Source organism: Arachis hypogaea, chromosome 4, assembly GCF_003086295.3.
Source record: "Arachis hypogaea cultivar Tifrunner chromosome 4, arahy.Tifrunner.gnm2.J5K5, whole genome shotgun sequence".
NCBI classification, from domain to species: Eukaryota; Viridiplantae; Streptophyta; class Magnoliopsida; order Fabales; family Fabaceae; genus Arachis; species Arachis hypogaea.
This window is the reverse complement of record NC_092039.1, coordinates 109,189,882-109,205,490: the sequence shown is the minus strand read 5'-3', so window position 1 is coordinate 109,205,490 and position 15,609 is coordinate 109,189,882. Positions and strand designations below refer to the sequence as shown.

Sequence of the window (15,609 nt, the reverse complement as noted above, 5' to 3'; positions counted from 1 at the left end):
GTCAAACAAAAGAAAATGTTCTATAATTATTTTAGTATCGTTAGTACTCTTTAATTTAGTATCATTTTAGATTATAAATTTTCATTATTTAAGACTCTATTGTTACTTATAATTAGTTTTTTTATTTATTTTATCTTTTTTGATGGGATTATAATTCATATTATACAAAATTTTGATAACAAACATATTACAACTACAAATTTTACAAAGTCGAATAAAAAATAAAAAAATTTATACAAAAATAAAAATAAAGTACAGTAAAGAATAGAAAAAAATATTCATACAAATAAAAAACAATAAATGTTTCCAGAGTATGATTTTTTATCACTGATTCCTGCATACCCACACATAGTAAGAATCCCAAGAAAAAGCTCTCTCCACATTGTAATATGAATGTAATTACCAATATGCCTGGACACACGCAATAGAACTCTCGCTTGAACCTAGATGATTGAGTGTCGTTGTAAGAATAACACATTCATTGAATTACCTACACAGAGTATTCAGCATGTATAATTTAAACACCCGATACAAGTATAGAGAATTAAAACCCATGCTTAAGTTCATATACTTACACAGCTGTTTACCCAATTGCGGGGTTTCAAGGTCCAGAAATCCTTCCTTTGTAGTACCATGTAGCCCCGCCCTTCGTAGGAAGCTAAATCTTGATTTTTATCCAATGATGGGTTAACTATCCATGTTCTTATTTGTTCCTCTTTAGTCTCTCCCATCTTTATTTCTCTTAATCTTGGATGAATTGAATGTAGTGGGGACGGGGTTGGAGTCTTTTCAAGCTGAGTTAAACCCAGTGAAAAGCTCGGTCTACTTGGACTCGGTGTACAATAGGGTGATCCTTTTGGGAACACCGTTTGCAGTGGTTGCATGATTATGGCTTTGGTTTGGTGCCCCTGTTCAACATTATTCAGAACTTGCTCCAATTCAGGACACTGAACGATAGAGATGTCAAATTCACTGCAGACCAATGGAACAAGAAATTAGCTAAGAGAACAAGTCATGCCTAGCTAGACGGCTAATCACAGGACATTGGTGAAAAAAAAAAGAGAAGAAAAACATGCAGCAAGGTAAGTATTAACCCACTAACCGGTCAAAATCATAGTCACTGAGTTGTACAGGTGCTGCTGGCGGTGTGTGTGGAGATCCATTTTTTAGGTCAGTTTTTCCAGCTTGATGATTTTCATGAGTGCTGTTGAACACTGGATCTTCTTGTATTGAATCATGTGGCGGAGGGTGCTGTCGGAATAACCGCATCCTTCTAGCAAGCGGCACATGGTCATCATCATCAGATTCCGAGACTACCAATGGCGCAGCAGTGCTTCCTGAGACACTTTCTTTTGGAATTTCTTTTCTGGTGCTTCGTCTACATCGGCTCCTATTGGGAATCACCTTTCTCCTCGTACCAGTCTTGGATTGCTGTGATGTAAATTCATGCATATCATCAGTTAAATTAACAAACAAAGAGAACCCGACTAAGGTGAACAACCAAATCGTACTAAGGTGTAAACCCAGAAATATAACAAAGTGAACATCCAATACAAATTATCACATGAGCTATGATACAGAAAGCATACCAACTTATCCGTCTCGTTATATCTTGGCTGAGATGTAGTCTTGCCTTCGTTAGACGGAAATTGTTCAGTGTCCTTGGAGGGCCTTTTACACCCTCCTTTCTTGTTTACTACCTTACTTGAAGGCTGCTTCTTGTGTCTTTTCATTGAATTGTTGACTACGCAACCCTGTGTTCAACATGGGACAACAAATACATGGAAAAAATCTAATGTGAACTTTCAGGCGTTTTGGCAACATAACAACCTCACAATCGTTCATAAAAACTAACCATCTATGGCCACACTATATTTTACATCCGAAACCCAACTACAGTGAACATCCTTAATTACAAACACAGTAATCATCACTGAATTCTACTTTCACACAATGAATCAAATAGGCAGCACCATGAAGCAATTCTTTTATACATAAAAAGCCATCCAAATAAATTAATCATAAAGTATCTATCCAATTCATGTTAGAACCTAATTTGGGCATCCTAGATCCTCCTCTTTAAGTAACAAACTCAACTAAAATAAAACCTTAATAAAATTAAGACACAACTAGATTCAAACAAGATTTCAACATAGAAACATGTAAATATAATACACGGTCATTGAATCTAGCCCTCGTAACCGTTCTTTTATGAACTTCATCTATCAAAACAAGCCATACAGCCACATAATGAAGCCTCAATTACAATTTTGTTTTCGCAAAATCTATAATAACGATCAACCATCACAACACATAAATAAGGATCCAATTTATTGAGCTAACGATCTTGCATAAGGAAAGCAAATTACCTTTTCTGCCTTCCTATAGGTTGGATGAGGTGAAGTTTTCCCTTTGGTAGATTGTGATTCGTCAGTGCCGTTGCGGGTCCTTTTACACCTCCCCCCTCGTTAACAGCTTTACTCGAACATTGTTTCTTCTGCTTTCTCTTGGTCCTTACATTTGTTACTATGCAACCCTGTGTGTTCAACATTTGGTCAAAAGCAAGATTTCAATCACTCAATGTGGACCGCCAATTGCATTTCTTTTATCAACTAGAATTTATAAAATGCATTAGTAGAAGTTGAACCTGTGAGATGACGTAGTCGGCCTTCTTATCAAGCTCATTAGTCGTCCACTCAACAATCCAGGGTTCGGGAACTCGACATGCATGCAATGGACCATGTTTCAAGCGCTGAAAGTACAAAACCTATAGAAAAATAACTTAAATTTTAGGAATTACACATACGGTGGTACATTGGCTTCAAATTAACTTAATTTATTGCATTACCAGCAGCACGAACATGCACCCGCCGCATGTTTCCCTGTTCTCATCTTGGAATTTACTTATCGCATCCCGCAGCCACTTTAATATGTGATAAGGCCAATGAAACCTTCTAGGGTTCGACACATCTAATATTGGAGGGAGGTGCCACGGAGAAATAGTTTGCTGGCTTGTGAGGTTCAGAAACATCTTCAAAACCACCAAGATAAAGTATCTTCTGAACCTCATCCTCTGTTGCTCAGTCTCCATTGGACAAGCAAAGACAAACTCACGGAGTTGGCTTGTTGTTTTCTTCTGAAACTCCGCCTTAATTGCAAGATGCGATGGATTTGTCTTCTGCAATTCTGGTATTGGTTCGCCTGCGAGGAACGGAACATTTTGCCACAATTACTAAGTGTCAAAAACAGATAAAGTAAACCACTCAGAGAAATTTTTACAACCTATATAACTAACACTAACCATGAGAAGGTATGCCGAATACACTGTCAATAAGTTCGGCACTAATGTGAATGTTCCCTGCGTCCACCATGAGCGTGTCTGTGTCAACGTCATAAGCCTTGGCTAGTTGGAGCATGATGCTCTGTTTCACATGCCATTGTGGTACGCGACGGAGGAAACCGAATCCTATGGCCTCAATCTCGTCCAACTTAGCTCGTTCATGATGTCGTTCCAGGTGGGTAAATAAGTTATTGATGTAGCAAGGTGAGCACCGGGTCTCTACTAGTTTCTGTTGAGCAAAACCAAAGAGGATCAGAATAACGTTTTAAAAAAAATATGTTGATTTGGTGATGTAATTTGTTCGATACCTTTTTACCCATCTGAGTTTCAGGTCAGCCGGTATACAGATTGATTCGTTCGAGCAACGTGGTAATCTGCTTACGCAATAGTCCCCCTGAAACCTTTCAGTGTATCTTATATGTTATGAAAGATAAACAAATATCAAGGCTCAAAACTTCCCATTAGTAACCATCTATAATTAGGATGAAAAACTAACCCATGAACACATGAATCAGTAATTACACACTATCAACCACACCAACGGTAATGCTTAGCTCTAACAAACAATGAAACAATACAATTAAATAATTCGGTAGCTTATCTAAATTTTTAAATAGGTTCTTATAACTTCGCAAATATCGTATCACCGATTATGTATGAATACTTGAGTAGTGATTTATGTTTTTTCGGAAAACAAAGAGTTTAAACTTTCAAGGATTAATTATGAATTCTTAAACTATGGAGAAGTAGAAGCTAAGTCTTTGGACTTTTATGCCTGTTGCTTATTAAAAAGAAAATTTCATTTTAACTTGTTTTCATATAGAAAAATCTTAATTTGATAATAAATACTATAACATATTATAGAATTTAGCTAAAACATATTTTTAGAGAACTTAACGGAGATAATGATAATTTCCTTTTACTTTTTTATATATAATGTATTAAACTTATAAAAAAATTTATTTTTTCAATAATTTTTTGCGCTTTACGATATTATAAAACAAAACCTACATTATATATTATGTTATTTTCCAAGAGGAAAAAAATAGAAAATTTAAACATAATTACTTTGATCCTTAAACTTTGATCCTTTAAACATAATTACTAAGCATGTTATACTTATATGACAAATCAGAGTTTCTTCAACTGCAAAACATCCTCTAATTGCATGTGAAAGAAGTGAAACATTTTTCAGTTTTCACATATATTCAGCTCATAAAAAGAACGAGATATGAAAGTAACATATCCACGAAATTCAAAATTATACGGTTGAAAAACAAGTCATTGGTATTAGTATGTAATAGATATTTCAAAAAATCAAGAGAAGCAAATCAACTTTCCCCAAACTGATTTGGATGACAGGAAAATAATTCCAAAATGCAGAGTTATGTTAAGTAACCACACATGCCCAGCACAAACCTAAGATAAATCAAGACACGCCTCACAAAATTTGAAGAACATAAAATAATATGACCATACTAAACTAACCATCCAAGATAATATCAACGCAGAGTCAAAAAAAATTTCAAGACTAACCATCCAATATCATACTAAACTAACCATCCAAAGTCATACTAAACTAACCATCCGAGATAATATCAACGCAGAGTCAACAATGGTCAAGCAACAAAACGACAAATTAGATGCACATGGTCCACACAGATACAGTCAAAAAAAGGAAAAAAATTAATTTAAAATGATATGAAATCAAAACGAACAAACTTTTTCGGTTCTTTCCCGCGCTAAAGTTAAATCATCATGAATTAGAACAACGTAAATGAACTACCTAGCCCACAATCTCCGGGATGATACCATCGAACCCATAGCTTCCTTACCATGGTTAATCACTCATATAATCAACAATATCTATCTCTAACACGACATGCAACAGCTATAACCGTTTGGAAGATGAACAACTACAGATACTTACCGGCGACGGGGTGCCCACACGAGTGCAACGGCTCAAATGCTTCAGCTCTGGTCGGAGGCACACCGCGAACACACTCCGGGTCAACGACGGTGGGATGTTCAGCGGCCTCACTCCCTTCGGATCTGATCAGAGGCGGAGCACGGAGTTTCTCGGACGATCACGGCGTGTTATACGCGACGTTCTCGGGCGGTCACGACTGGGTGGTCTTGACGGCCACGTTGGGTGCGGTTCCCTAACCTTTTCGCCTACCGTGGTTGCCGTTTCCGGAGATGAGGGGTCTTCCTTCTCAGACGGCGCTGACGGGTCTTCCTTTCACCAAGCTTTGAAAGGGTTTTGGAATAGGGGGTAAAAGGGTTTCAATTTACTGTATTGGGATTTAGGAAAAAAATGTAATTTTGTAAAAATTTGGGGTATGGTTAACTAAACATCTAAAAACGATTAGGGTTATTAATGGGCTAATTTACTTTATTAAACTAAATTGGGCCTTTTAAAGGATCCATTGTAGCCATTGTACACATATTCCATTGTTTCCCTAGCATTATCCTTAAATTTAAACTCGGATACAAGATATTTAGTCGGTTGGTAGGTGGCATTTGGATACTCTTTATTCTCCTTTATCTCAAAATCTGAAAAGTCTCTCTTACAATCCAGATGAACAAGCAGGTCCGGAAGTGGGTTGGTATTGGAGTGGGTCTGCTGCCAAAGTCTATAACTCACGCAATGGTTACTTGTGGTTGTGTAAGCAACTGTTTGGTTGGGAGGAGCGGGAGAATTGGCTTTGGCTTTGGCGTCAGCTTGTTCTGGAAAAGCATAAGTTTTTGGCTTGGTTGTGTGGAGGCTCTTCCTACTGCAAGTTTTCACTTTAGAAGAGGGATGTCGTCATCGGATAGGTGTCCAAGATGTCTTTCTAGCCAGGAATCGGTTTTACATTGTATTCGGGATTGTCCAAAAGCTCAGCTTGTCTGGCATAGGTTGGATATTTCTTGTCATCCTTTGGATTTGAAGAACTGGTTCTTGTATCATAGCAGAGAGCATCCGTTCAAGTTTTTTTCGGGTCTTTGGTGGATATGGCGAGCAAGGAATAATGACATATTTAATTCCCATGAAACTTGGCCTCCAGAAAAAGTGATTTGTCTGGCATTAACTTCAGAAAAGAAGTTTAGGAATATTTTTGAATTACAACGTATGTCTCTTCCCTCTATTCTAAATGGTTTTTGGAATCCCCCATCCATTGGTACTTTTAAGATTAATTGTGATGCTAGTTATTTTGGTTCGGGTGATAGTGTTGGTTTTGCTTGTGTTATTAGATATTGTAATGGGAGTTGGCAAAGGGGGTGTTTGGGAATGATTGAGAGTAATAGTATTCTTCAAGGAGAATTATTTGCTATTTAGAGAGGATATCTCTTAGCTTGGGATGTGGGTCAACGAGATGTTATTTGTGAGACGGATTGTGTGGAAGTATTTAATCTTGTTACTCAAGATGGTTTTGGGTTTATTGATCCATTGGTACTCAAAATAAGAGATATCATGCATTGGAATTGGCGTGTTGACTTTCGTTTGATTATGAGAGATGCAAACACGGTGGCAGATACTATGGCAAAGATGGCGATAAAGTTACAACTTTCGCATGTGGAGCTTCTTTCACCTTGGGAAGAGTTTAAGAGTAGTCTTAAACGGGACTGCCCCTCTATTTAAGCAGTTCCTTGTTTTGTTTGTTTTGTTTTTCTTTGTTTAATTTATTTCGGTCACAAAAAAAAATTTATTACAAAGTTTTTGTTACTAATGTTCTATTTTTGTAGTGGTTTGGAGGATTTTGCTAAATCATCATATTAGCATCGTGCTCGCCATAGACATCTTCTGGCGAGGCACGGTTGTCAAATTTTAAAATTTTTTAGACTATTTTGTAAATAACAAAAGTCAGGTACCATTTTGCGTCAAAATCTTTCAAATACCGATTTAATATTTACCTCTTAATTTAAAAATTTCACTGGTTTAATCAAAATAAAATAATATATAAATTTATAAATAAATACACAAAATTATAAATATATTTTAATATGAATCTAAAAAATATATTAATAATTAAAATTATAACACCAATAATCTCATTTAAATATATAAATTGGTAATACAATAGCAAAATTAAATAATTTAAATATAAATATAATTTAATATAAATTTTAAAATATACAAATTAAAAATTTAATACCAACAAAGTCTCATAATTCTATATAAGTGCAATGTAAGAGTCAAATATTAAAAAAAATCAAATATAAAAAATTAACATCAAAATTTACATATGAATACAATTTGTTATTTATATATATTACATATTATAAAATATGAAGAATAAACACAATAAAAATCTTTGTCAGTATAAATGTATTTTAGTTTTTTAATTTTTTTAGTTTTTTTTTTGTGACTTTAATTTTTTTAGTTTAAGAAATATATTCTATATGTTTAATTTTTAATAAATGATTTAAATCTTGTAACTAATGTACCCCACCGTATTATGGAGTATGGACACCAAGTCAGGAGATAAGGTAGGATGTGATAGAGAGGGTATGGTTCATACTTCATAGTTCATACTTCAACAAAAGCTTCAAGAAATGGCAGCCAATGTGACTCTGTCCTCTCCTTTTCCCTGCAAAACTTCATTTCTCCCAAAATCACCATCATCACTTTCTCCACTTTTCTATGCCCCTTTCTCCCACAGAAACACACCAAATGTTGTTGCTCTCAAAGTTCATGCAAAACTCGGTAACACTCACTTAATTACTTTCCATATCTTTTTATGTAATCACACTGACTTGTTCTCGTGTTGAGATGATAATTAATTATCAGGTGGTGGAGATGAAGAAGGCAAGAAAGGAGGGAAGAAGAAATTCATAACAAGGGATGAAGAGCCGCAACAGTAACATTTCGCATTTTCGTTTTCTTAATTTTGATGTGACATAGGCATAGGTTGATCGGTGTGAATAATGTATGTTTGCAGGTATTGGCAGACAGCAGGAGAAAGGGAAGGAGAGAATCCAATGAAGACACCGCTTCCTTACATCATCATCTTTGGTATGTCAACTCCTTTTGTGATCTTAGCCATTGCTTTTGCTAATGGTTGGATTAAGGTTCCTGTTCGGTGATACATCATACTCATACTCATACTCATACTCCTACCACTTGAGAACCCTCGGATTGTAAAATTAATAAGAGACTTCTCTATTAGATATTTTCATTCCTTTCTTATTGTAACAGATGAATCACACAAAGTGTTTGGATCGTTTATATGGATACTTTTGCTATTTGATTTACTCCTCTGTTGAATAGTTGATGACACCTGATAGTATGTTATGATTTCAAATAGAAAGATAGGCGTTTATGCAAGACTGAAAAGATTAAAGATAAAGTAGGTATACCCAGCACATAATGTAAGAGAGGAGTAGGTGCCGTTTAACCATTGCTGCCAATTCTAGAACATCAGATGAATATGTATTGTATTTGTATATAATATATATAAATAAATAAATAATATTCCCTTCAGATTACTGAAGGCTCATTTCCTGTAGGAAGTGCTTTAACAATGGCATAAGCATTCCCAGTTGTCCCATGATCCTATAACAGCAACATCCCTGCTTACTGGGTGGTTCCAACTTCCAAGTAATATTCACACGTTTCAATCTCTCATATACCACTCTTTCTACGTATCCATCTTGCATTTCCCGCTGGGCCATGCACCACCAGTTACACTAGCTTAGCTTTGCTTTTTAATTCATTTTCATACATCAACTAACTATCACAAAATTAAACATATCATAACTTATGGTGCGTGAAGATGGTTCAAGAACTTGTAGTGAGTAGAAGTAAAAGGCAGAGAAGAGAATTTGGAATAGAAATGAAATGTTGATTTATTATTAATCTGTCTCAATTACAGAAGGGATGTATGCTTATATAGTATATGCAGAGGCATTACGTTACTGCTAAGTAATTATTCTTGTCTATACCCCCCTCCCCCTCAAACTAAGGGTGGGATTTGCATTGGAAGCACCCGTAGTTTGTTTATGAATTTAATGAATGAAGATTCAGGAAGAGGTTTTGTTAGTATATCTACAACTTGAGCATGTGATAGAATATAGAAAATGTGCAAACGCCCTTGCTTGACTTGATCTCTCACAAAATGAAGGTCCACTTCGAAATGACGAAATGCTTACTCCTGCTGTGCAAGACAGGATTAGCAGCTAAAAGAACAGCTCCAAGGTTATCACAAAACAATGTTGGAGCAACTGGGGATATCATTCTCAATTTAGAGAGCAGTTTTTGAATCCAAGCAAGTTCTGCTGTCGTGTCTGCCAAGCAACGATACCCAGCTTCAGTTGAAGAGCGACTCGCAGCTTGTTGTTTTCTGCTACTCCAGAAGATAAGATTCGTGCTTAAGAAGATGCAATCTACATCTGCAAAGGCAAGAAGACAAAAATCAAAAGACTTAGTGAACTGAATTCCATGATTAACCTTACCTAATCAGAAGACTATGTCATCTACATATGCTAAGAGATAGATAGTTGATGAATTTGTGCGACTAACTGTTAGGCAATAAAAATATATTATTATAAAAAAATTATGTTAAAAAATTAATTAATGTTGTGATAAGGGACGAGTTGGATGCCCATTTTCAAAGAACCTCTCTTTATCAAGGATGACTTAATTAAATGAAGGTTGAAAATGAATACATTTTACATGTATAAATAGAAGGCATCATCTGATGCATTTCATACAACACACAGCAATAATGTAACTAATATATTCCCTCTCTCTCTTTCTTACTATAAAGCACTTATTTTCTTTTCTCTTACTACACACAACCAAATAATAAGAAATCGATTCCCTTTTATGTTGCAATCAAATACCCTTCTCCTTATACTACTATTACAATTCTTTCTCTTCTTTTATTTTATAAGTATTTTAAATTCTATTTTCTATTACTCTTTACATATAATATTAATAGCAATATTAACCATCTTTATTATATTGAGATAGTAACAATAAACAAATGCAATTCTCTCTCTCTTTATTTTTAATACTTTTTCTTATCTTTGTATATATATACACAATACAACATATAATATTATTATATATATATAAATATTATTGAGCTAATTATATTAATAATAGAGTCTTCTATTTATGCATCTTTATTTTATATATCTTTTATTTATTTTACAACACGTTATCAGCACGAGACTCTGATCAAATCTTTAGAAAGACTCAGGTAATATTTTCATTATGTCGAAACTCTCTCATCTTGAATTCAATGCTCTTGATATATCTGGAAACAATTATTTATCATGGATATTAGATGCTGAAATCCATCTTGATTCAATGGATCTTGGAGATACCATTAAGGCTGAAAATAATGCATCCCAGAAGGATAAAGCTAAAGCCATGATTTTTCTCCGTCGTCATCTTGACGAAGGATTGAAAAATAAATATCTCACATTAAAAGATCCTGCAGATCTTTGGAAAGACCTTGAAGAAAGGTATAACCATCAGAAAACGGTAATACTTCCTCAGGCCCGATATGAATGGACGCATTTGCGTTTACAAGATTTTAAATCTATAAATGAATATAATTCTGCAATGTTTCGAATCACCTCATGAATGAAATTGTGTGGGGAAAAAATAACTGATCATGATATGTTGGAGAAAACTTTCTCAACCTTCCATGCCTCGAATGTGCTCCTGCAGCAGCAGTATCGAGAAAAAGGGTTTAAAAAATATTCTGAGTTAATTTCTTGCCTTCTTGTTGCCGAACGCAACAATGAGTTGTTATTGAAAAATCATGAAGCGCGCCCAGCTGGCGCTGCCCCATTTCCTGAAGTAAATGCGGCAAATCATTACCCCAGAAGAGGTAAATGGCAAGCTTTTAATAACAAGAAAAATTATGGAAGGAAAAAGAATTATGTTCAAAAGAGAGGATCTCACCAGAAGTGGGATAAAGAAAGGAATATCGGGCAGAATAAATCAACAGAGGAGAAATGCTTCCATTGTGGTGGAAAGGGTCATTGGTCACGTACCTGTCGTACCCCAAGGCACCTAGTTGATCTTTATCAAGCATCCTTGAAAAAGGATGACAAAGGAAAGGAAACAAATTTTGTTTCAAATGATGAAAATTCTACCACTCATTATGATGTATCTAATTTTCTGAAGGAAATATTGACTATTTGATCAATGATGGAATAGTTTGATATATATATATATATATATGTGTGTGTGTGTGTGTGTGTGTGTTTGCTAAGTATTCATATGAATAATTTTAATGTGCATGTACTTCTACTCATTTTATTATTATTATCATTTGTTTTTGAAGAAAAATGGCAAGGACATATTCTGAAGATATTTGCCTTGCGGATAGTGCAAGTTCGCACACTATTCTTAAAAGTGATATATATTTTACCCATCTTGTGCCAAAAGAAGAATATGTTAATACTATTATTGGCTCAGGCAATGTGATAGAAAGCTCCGGAAGAGCTATAATTTTGTTTCCTGGAGGAACAAAATTTATAATAAATAATGCACTATTATCTACTAAGTCTCTGAGGAATTTGTTGAGTTTCAAAGATATTCGCCGAAATGGATATCATATTGAAATAATGAGGAAAATCATGGGTATTTATGTATCACAACTCATGATTTAAATAAAAAGACTATATTATAAAAGTTACCCCCACTTTTATCTGGGTTGTATTATACCAAGATTAGTGCAATTGAATCACATGCCATTGTAAACCAGAAGTTTACCAGCCCAAATGAATTCATAACTTGGCATGATAGATTGGGTCATCCGGGAACAACCATGATGAGGAGAATTATTGAAAAATCTATTCACTAAAGAATCAGAAGATTCTTAAATCTAGTGAATTTTGTTGTGCTGCATGTTCTCAAGGGAAGTTAATTTTAAAGTCATCACCAGTAAAGATTGGATTTGAGTCCCCTGAATTCCTAGAAAAGATTCAAGGTGATATATGTGGACCTATTTATCCACCATGTGGATCTTTTAGATATTTTATGGTGTTGATAGACGCATCTTCGAGATGGTCACATGTGTGCTTATTATCTTCTCGCAACCTGGCGTTTGCGAGATTACTGGCTCAAATTATTCGATTAAAAGCACAATTTCCAGAAAATCCAATCAAAGCAATTTGCCTTGATAATGCTGGTGAATTTACTTCCCAAGTTTTTGATGCTTATTGTATAGCTAATGGAATAAGTGTTGAACATCCAGTAGCTTATGTTCACACACAAAATGAGTTAGCAGAATCACTTATTAAGCGCCTCCAATTAATTGCTAGACCCTTACTTATGAGAACAAATCTCCCAACCTCGGTTTGGGGGAATGCTATTTTACATACCGCATCACTTATTCGTTTGAGGCCAACGAGTTATCATCAATTCTCTCCTATACAATTAGCTTTTGGCCAGCAGCCAAATGTTTCCCATTTAAGAATATTTGGGTGTGCGATATATGTTCCCATTGCACCACCTAATCGCACCAAAATGGGACCCCAAAGAAAATTGGGGATATATGTTGGATATGATTCTCCCTCTATAGTGAGGTATCTTGAGATACAAACTGGTGATGTGTTTAAAGCCCGGTTTGCGGATTGTCATTTTGATGAATCAAAATTTCCAACATTAGGGGGAGAGAGTAAGCTTCCTGAAAAGGAACTTAATTGGAATGCATCATCGTTGATGCATTTAGATCCTCGATCAGGGCAATGTGAACTAGAAGTTCAAAAAATTATACATTTGCAAAGAATAGCAAATGAATTGCCTGATGCATTTTCTGATACAAAGAGGATAACCAAATCTTACATACCAGCGGAAAATGCCTCAATTCGAATTGACGTCCCAATAGGACAAGTAGCCACTGAAGCAAATTCACACCAGAAGCGTGGCAGGGTAGAAAATGCCCCAATTCGAATTGATGTCCCAGTAGGGCAAATAGCCACGGAAGCAAATACACGCCAGAAGCGTGGCAGGCCTGTCGGTTCCAAAGACAAAAATCCTCGAAAGAGAAAAGAGGTAAATAATATTCATGTTGAAAAAGACATAGTAAAGACACCTGCAGTTGTCCAAAATTCTGATATAACGTCAGAAGACGTTCAGGTACCTGAAAATTATGAAAATGATGAGATCTCGATAAATTATGTATTTACAGGAGAGAAATGGGACCGAAATAAGACAATTGTCAATGAAATATTTGCATATAATGTGGCATTGAATATCATGCATGAAAATAAGGATCTTGAGCCAAGATCAGTTGAAGAATGTCGACAAAGAAATGATTGGCCAAAATGGAAAGCAGCCATGAAGGCTGAATTAGACTCACTTGCAAAACATGAAGTCTTTGGACCTATAGTCCGTACACCTGCAGATGTAAAACCTGTTGGATACAAATGGGTATTTGTGAGAAAACGAAATGAGAAAAATGAAGTTGTGCGCTATAAAGCCCGACTTGTGGCACAAGGTTTTTCACAAAGGCCCGGTATAGATTATGAAGAAACGTATTCCCCTGTAGTGGATGCGATAACATTGCATTATTTGGTCAGTTTATCTGCATATCATAAACTACATATGCATTTAATGGATGTGGTAATAGCCTATTTATACGGCTCATTAGATAGAGATATCTATATGAAAGTCCCTGAAGGATTAAAGATATCTAAACCATCCAATGAATATTCGCAAGGGTTATACTCAGTCAAATTGCAAAGATCTTTATATGGCCTAAAGCAATCTGGATGAATGTGGTATAATCGTCTTACTGAGTATCTAGCCAAAAATGGATTCAAGAATGATGATATCTGTCCATGTGTTTTCATAAAGAAAACCGCATCTGGATTCATTATAATTGCTGTGTAAGTTGATGATTTAAATATCATTGGGACTCCTGAAGAGATTCCAACAATTATAAAAACTCTGAAAGAAGAGTTTGAGATGAAAGATCTTGGAAGGACTAAATTTTGTCTCGGTCTGCAGATCGAGCATACAAAAAATGGGATCTTTATTCATCAAGCGACATACATAAAGAAGATCTTGAAAAGATTTTATATGGATAAATCACATCCATTAAGTACCCCAATGATCGTAAGATCTTTGGATGTGGAGAAAGATCAATTCTGTCCTAAAGAAGAGAATGAAGATATCCTTGGTCCTGAAGTACCATATCTTAGTGCAATTGGAGCGCTAATGTATCTTGCTAATAATACGCGACCTGACATATCATTCGCGGTGAATTTACTAGCAAGGTATAGTTTCTCTCCAACCAGAAGACATTGGAGTGGAATCAAGCAAATCTTTCGATATCTTCATGGAACGGTTGATATGGGATTGCTTTATCCCTATGGATCCAAGTCACAACCAGTTGGCTATGCAGATGCTGGCTACTTGTCTGATCTACATAAAGGGAGATCTCAAACATGATATCTGTTTACATATGGTGGAACAACTATATCATGGAGGTCCACGAAACAAACGATAGCAGCAACCTTCTCCAATCATGCTGAAATACTGGCGATTCATGAAGTTAGTCGCGAGTGTTTTTGGCTGAGGAGTCTGATTCAATATATTTTGTCATCATGTGGACTGATTGATCATAAGATAGCTCCAACTGTCCTGTTTGAAGATAATACATCATGCATTACTCAACTTAAAAGCGGATACATTAAAGGCGATAGAACAAAGCACATTTCTCCCAAATTCTTCTTCACTCATGATCTTCAAAATCAAGGGACAATTGATGTCCAACAGACCCGTTCAAGTGATAATCTGGCAGATTTATTCACAAAGTCACTCCCAAAATCTTCTTTTGAAAGATTGATACATCAGATTGGGATGCGCCGATTTCGAGATATAAAATAATGTCGGCAAGAGGGGGAGACTGTACTCTTTTTTCCTTGGTCAGGTTTTTTTCCATTGGGTTTTTCTTGACAAGGTTTTTAATGAGGCAGTCCCCATTACTAAAGGATATTGTACTCTTTTTCCTTCACTAAGGTTTTTTCCCACTGGGTTTTTCTTTAGGAAGGTTTTAACGAGGCAATAATCCTAAATGGTCATCCAAGGGGGAGTGTTGTGATAAGGGATGAGTTGGATGCCCATTTTCAAAGAACCTCTCTTTACCAAGGATGACTTAATTAAATGAAGGTTGAAAATGAATACATTTTACATGTATAAATAGAAGGCATCATCTGATGTATTTCATACAACACACAGCAATAATATAACTAATATATTCCCTCTCTCTCTTTCTTACTATAAAGCACTTATTTTCTTTTCTCTTACTACACAC

General features: G+C 35.5%; 1 protein-coding gene across 1 annotated transcript; it reads left to right on the top strand.

Annotated features, from left to right (window-relative positions):
* Positions 1-7,746: 7,746 nt before the first annotated feature.
* On the top strand, positions 7,747-8,578 carry LOC112797200 (uncharacterized). Its single transcript, XM_025840016.2, has 3 exons — positions 7,747-8,030; positions 8,115-8,184; positions 8,266-8,578. Exons 1-3 carry the CDS (start codon positions 7,880-7,882, stop codon positions 8,408-8,410), a joined length of 366 nt encoding a protein of 121 aa, XP_025695801.1. The 5' UTR covers positions 7,747-7,879; the 3' UTR covers positions 8,411-8,578.
* Positions 8,579-15,609: the final 7,031 nt, after the last annotated feature.

Bases quoted from the DNA above. Each gene is read 5' to 3' on its own strand.
- LOC112797200 (XM_025840016.2), top strand. From the start codon at position 7,880: ATGGCAGCCAATGTGACTCTGTCCTCTCCTTTTCCCTGCAAAACTTCA. The intron at 8,031-8,114 runs GTAACACTCACT...ATTAATTATCAG, and splicing joins CAAAGTTCATGCAAAACTCG to GTGGTGGAGATGAAGAAGGC. The intron at 8,185-8,265 runs GTAACATTTCGC...GTATGTTTGCAG, and splicing joins AGGGATGAAGAGCCGCAACA to GTATTGGCAGACAGCAGGAG.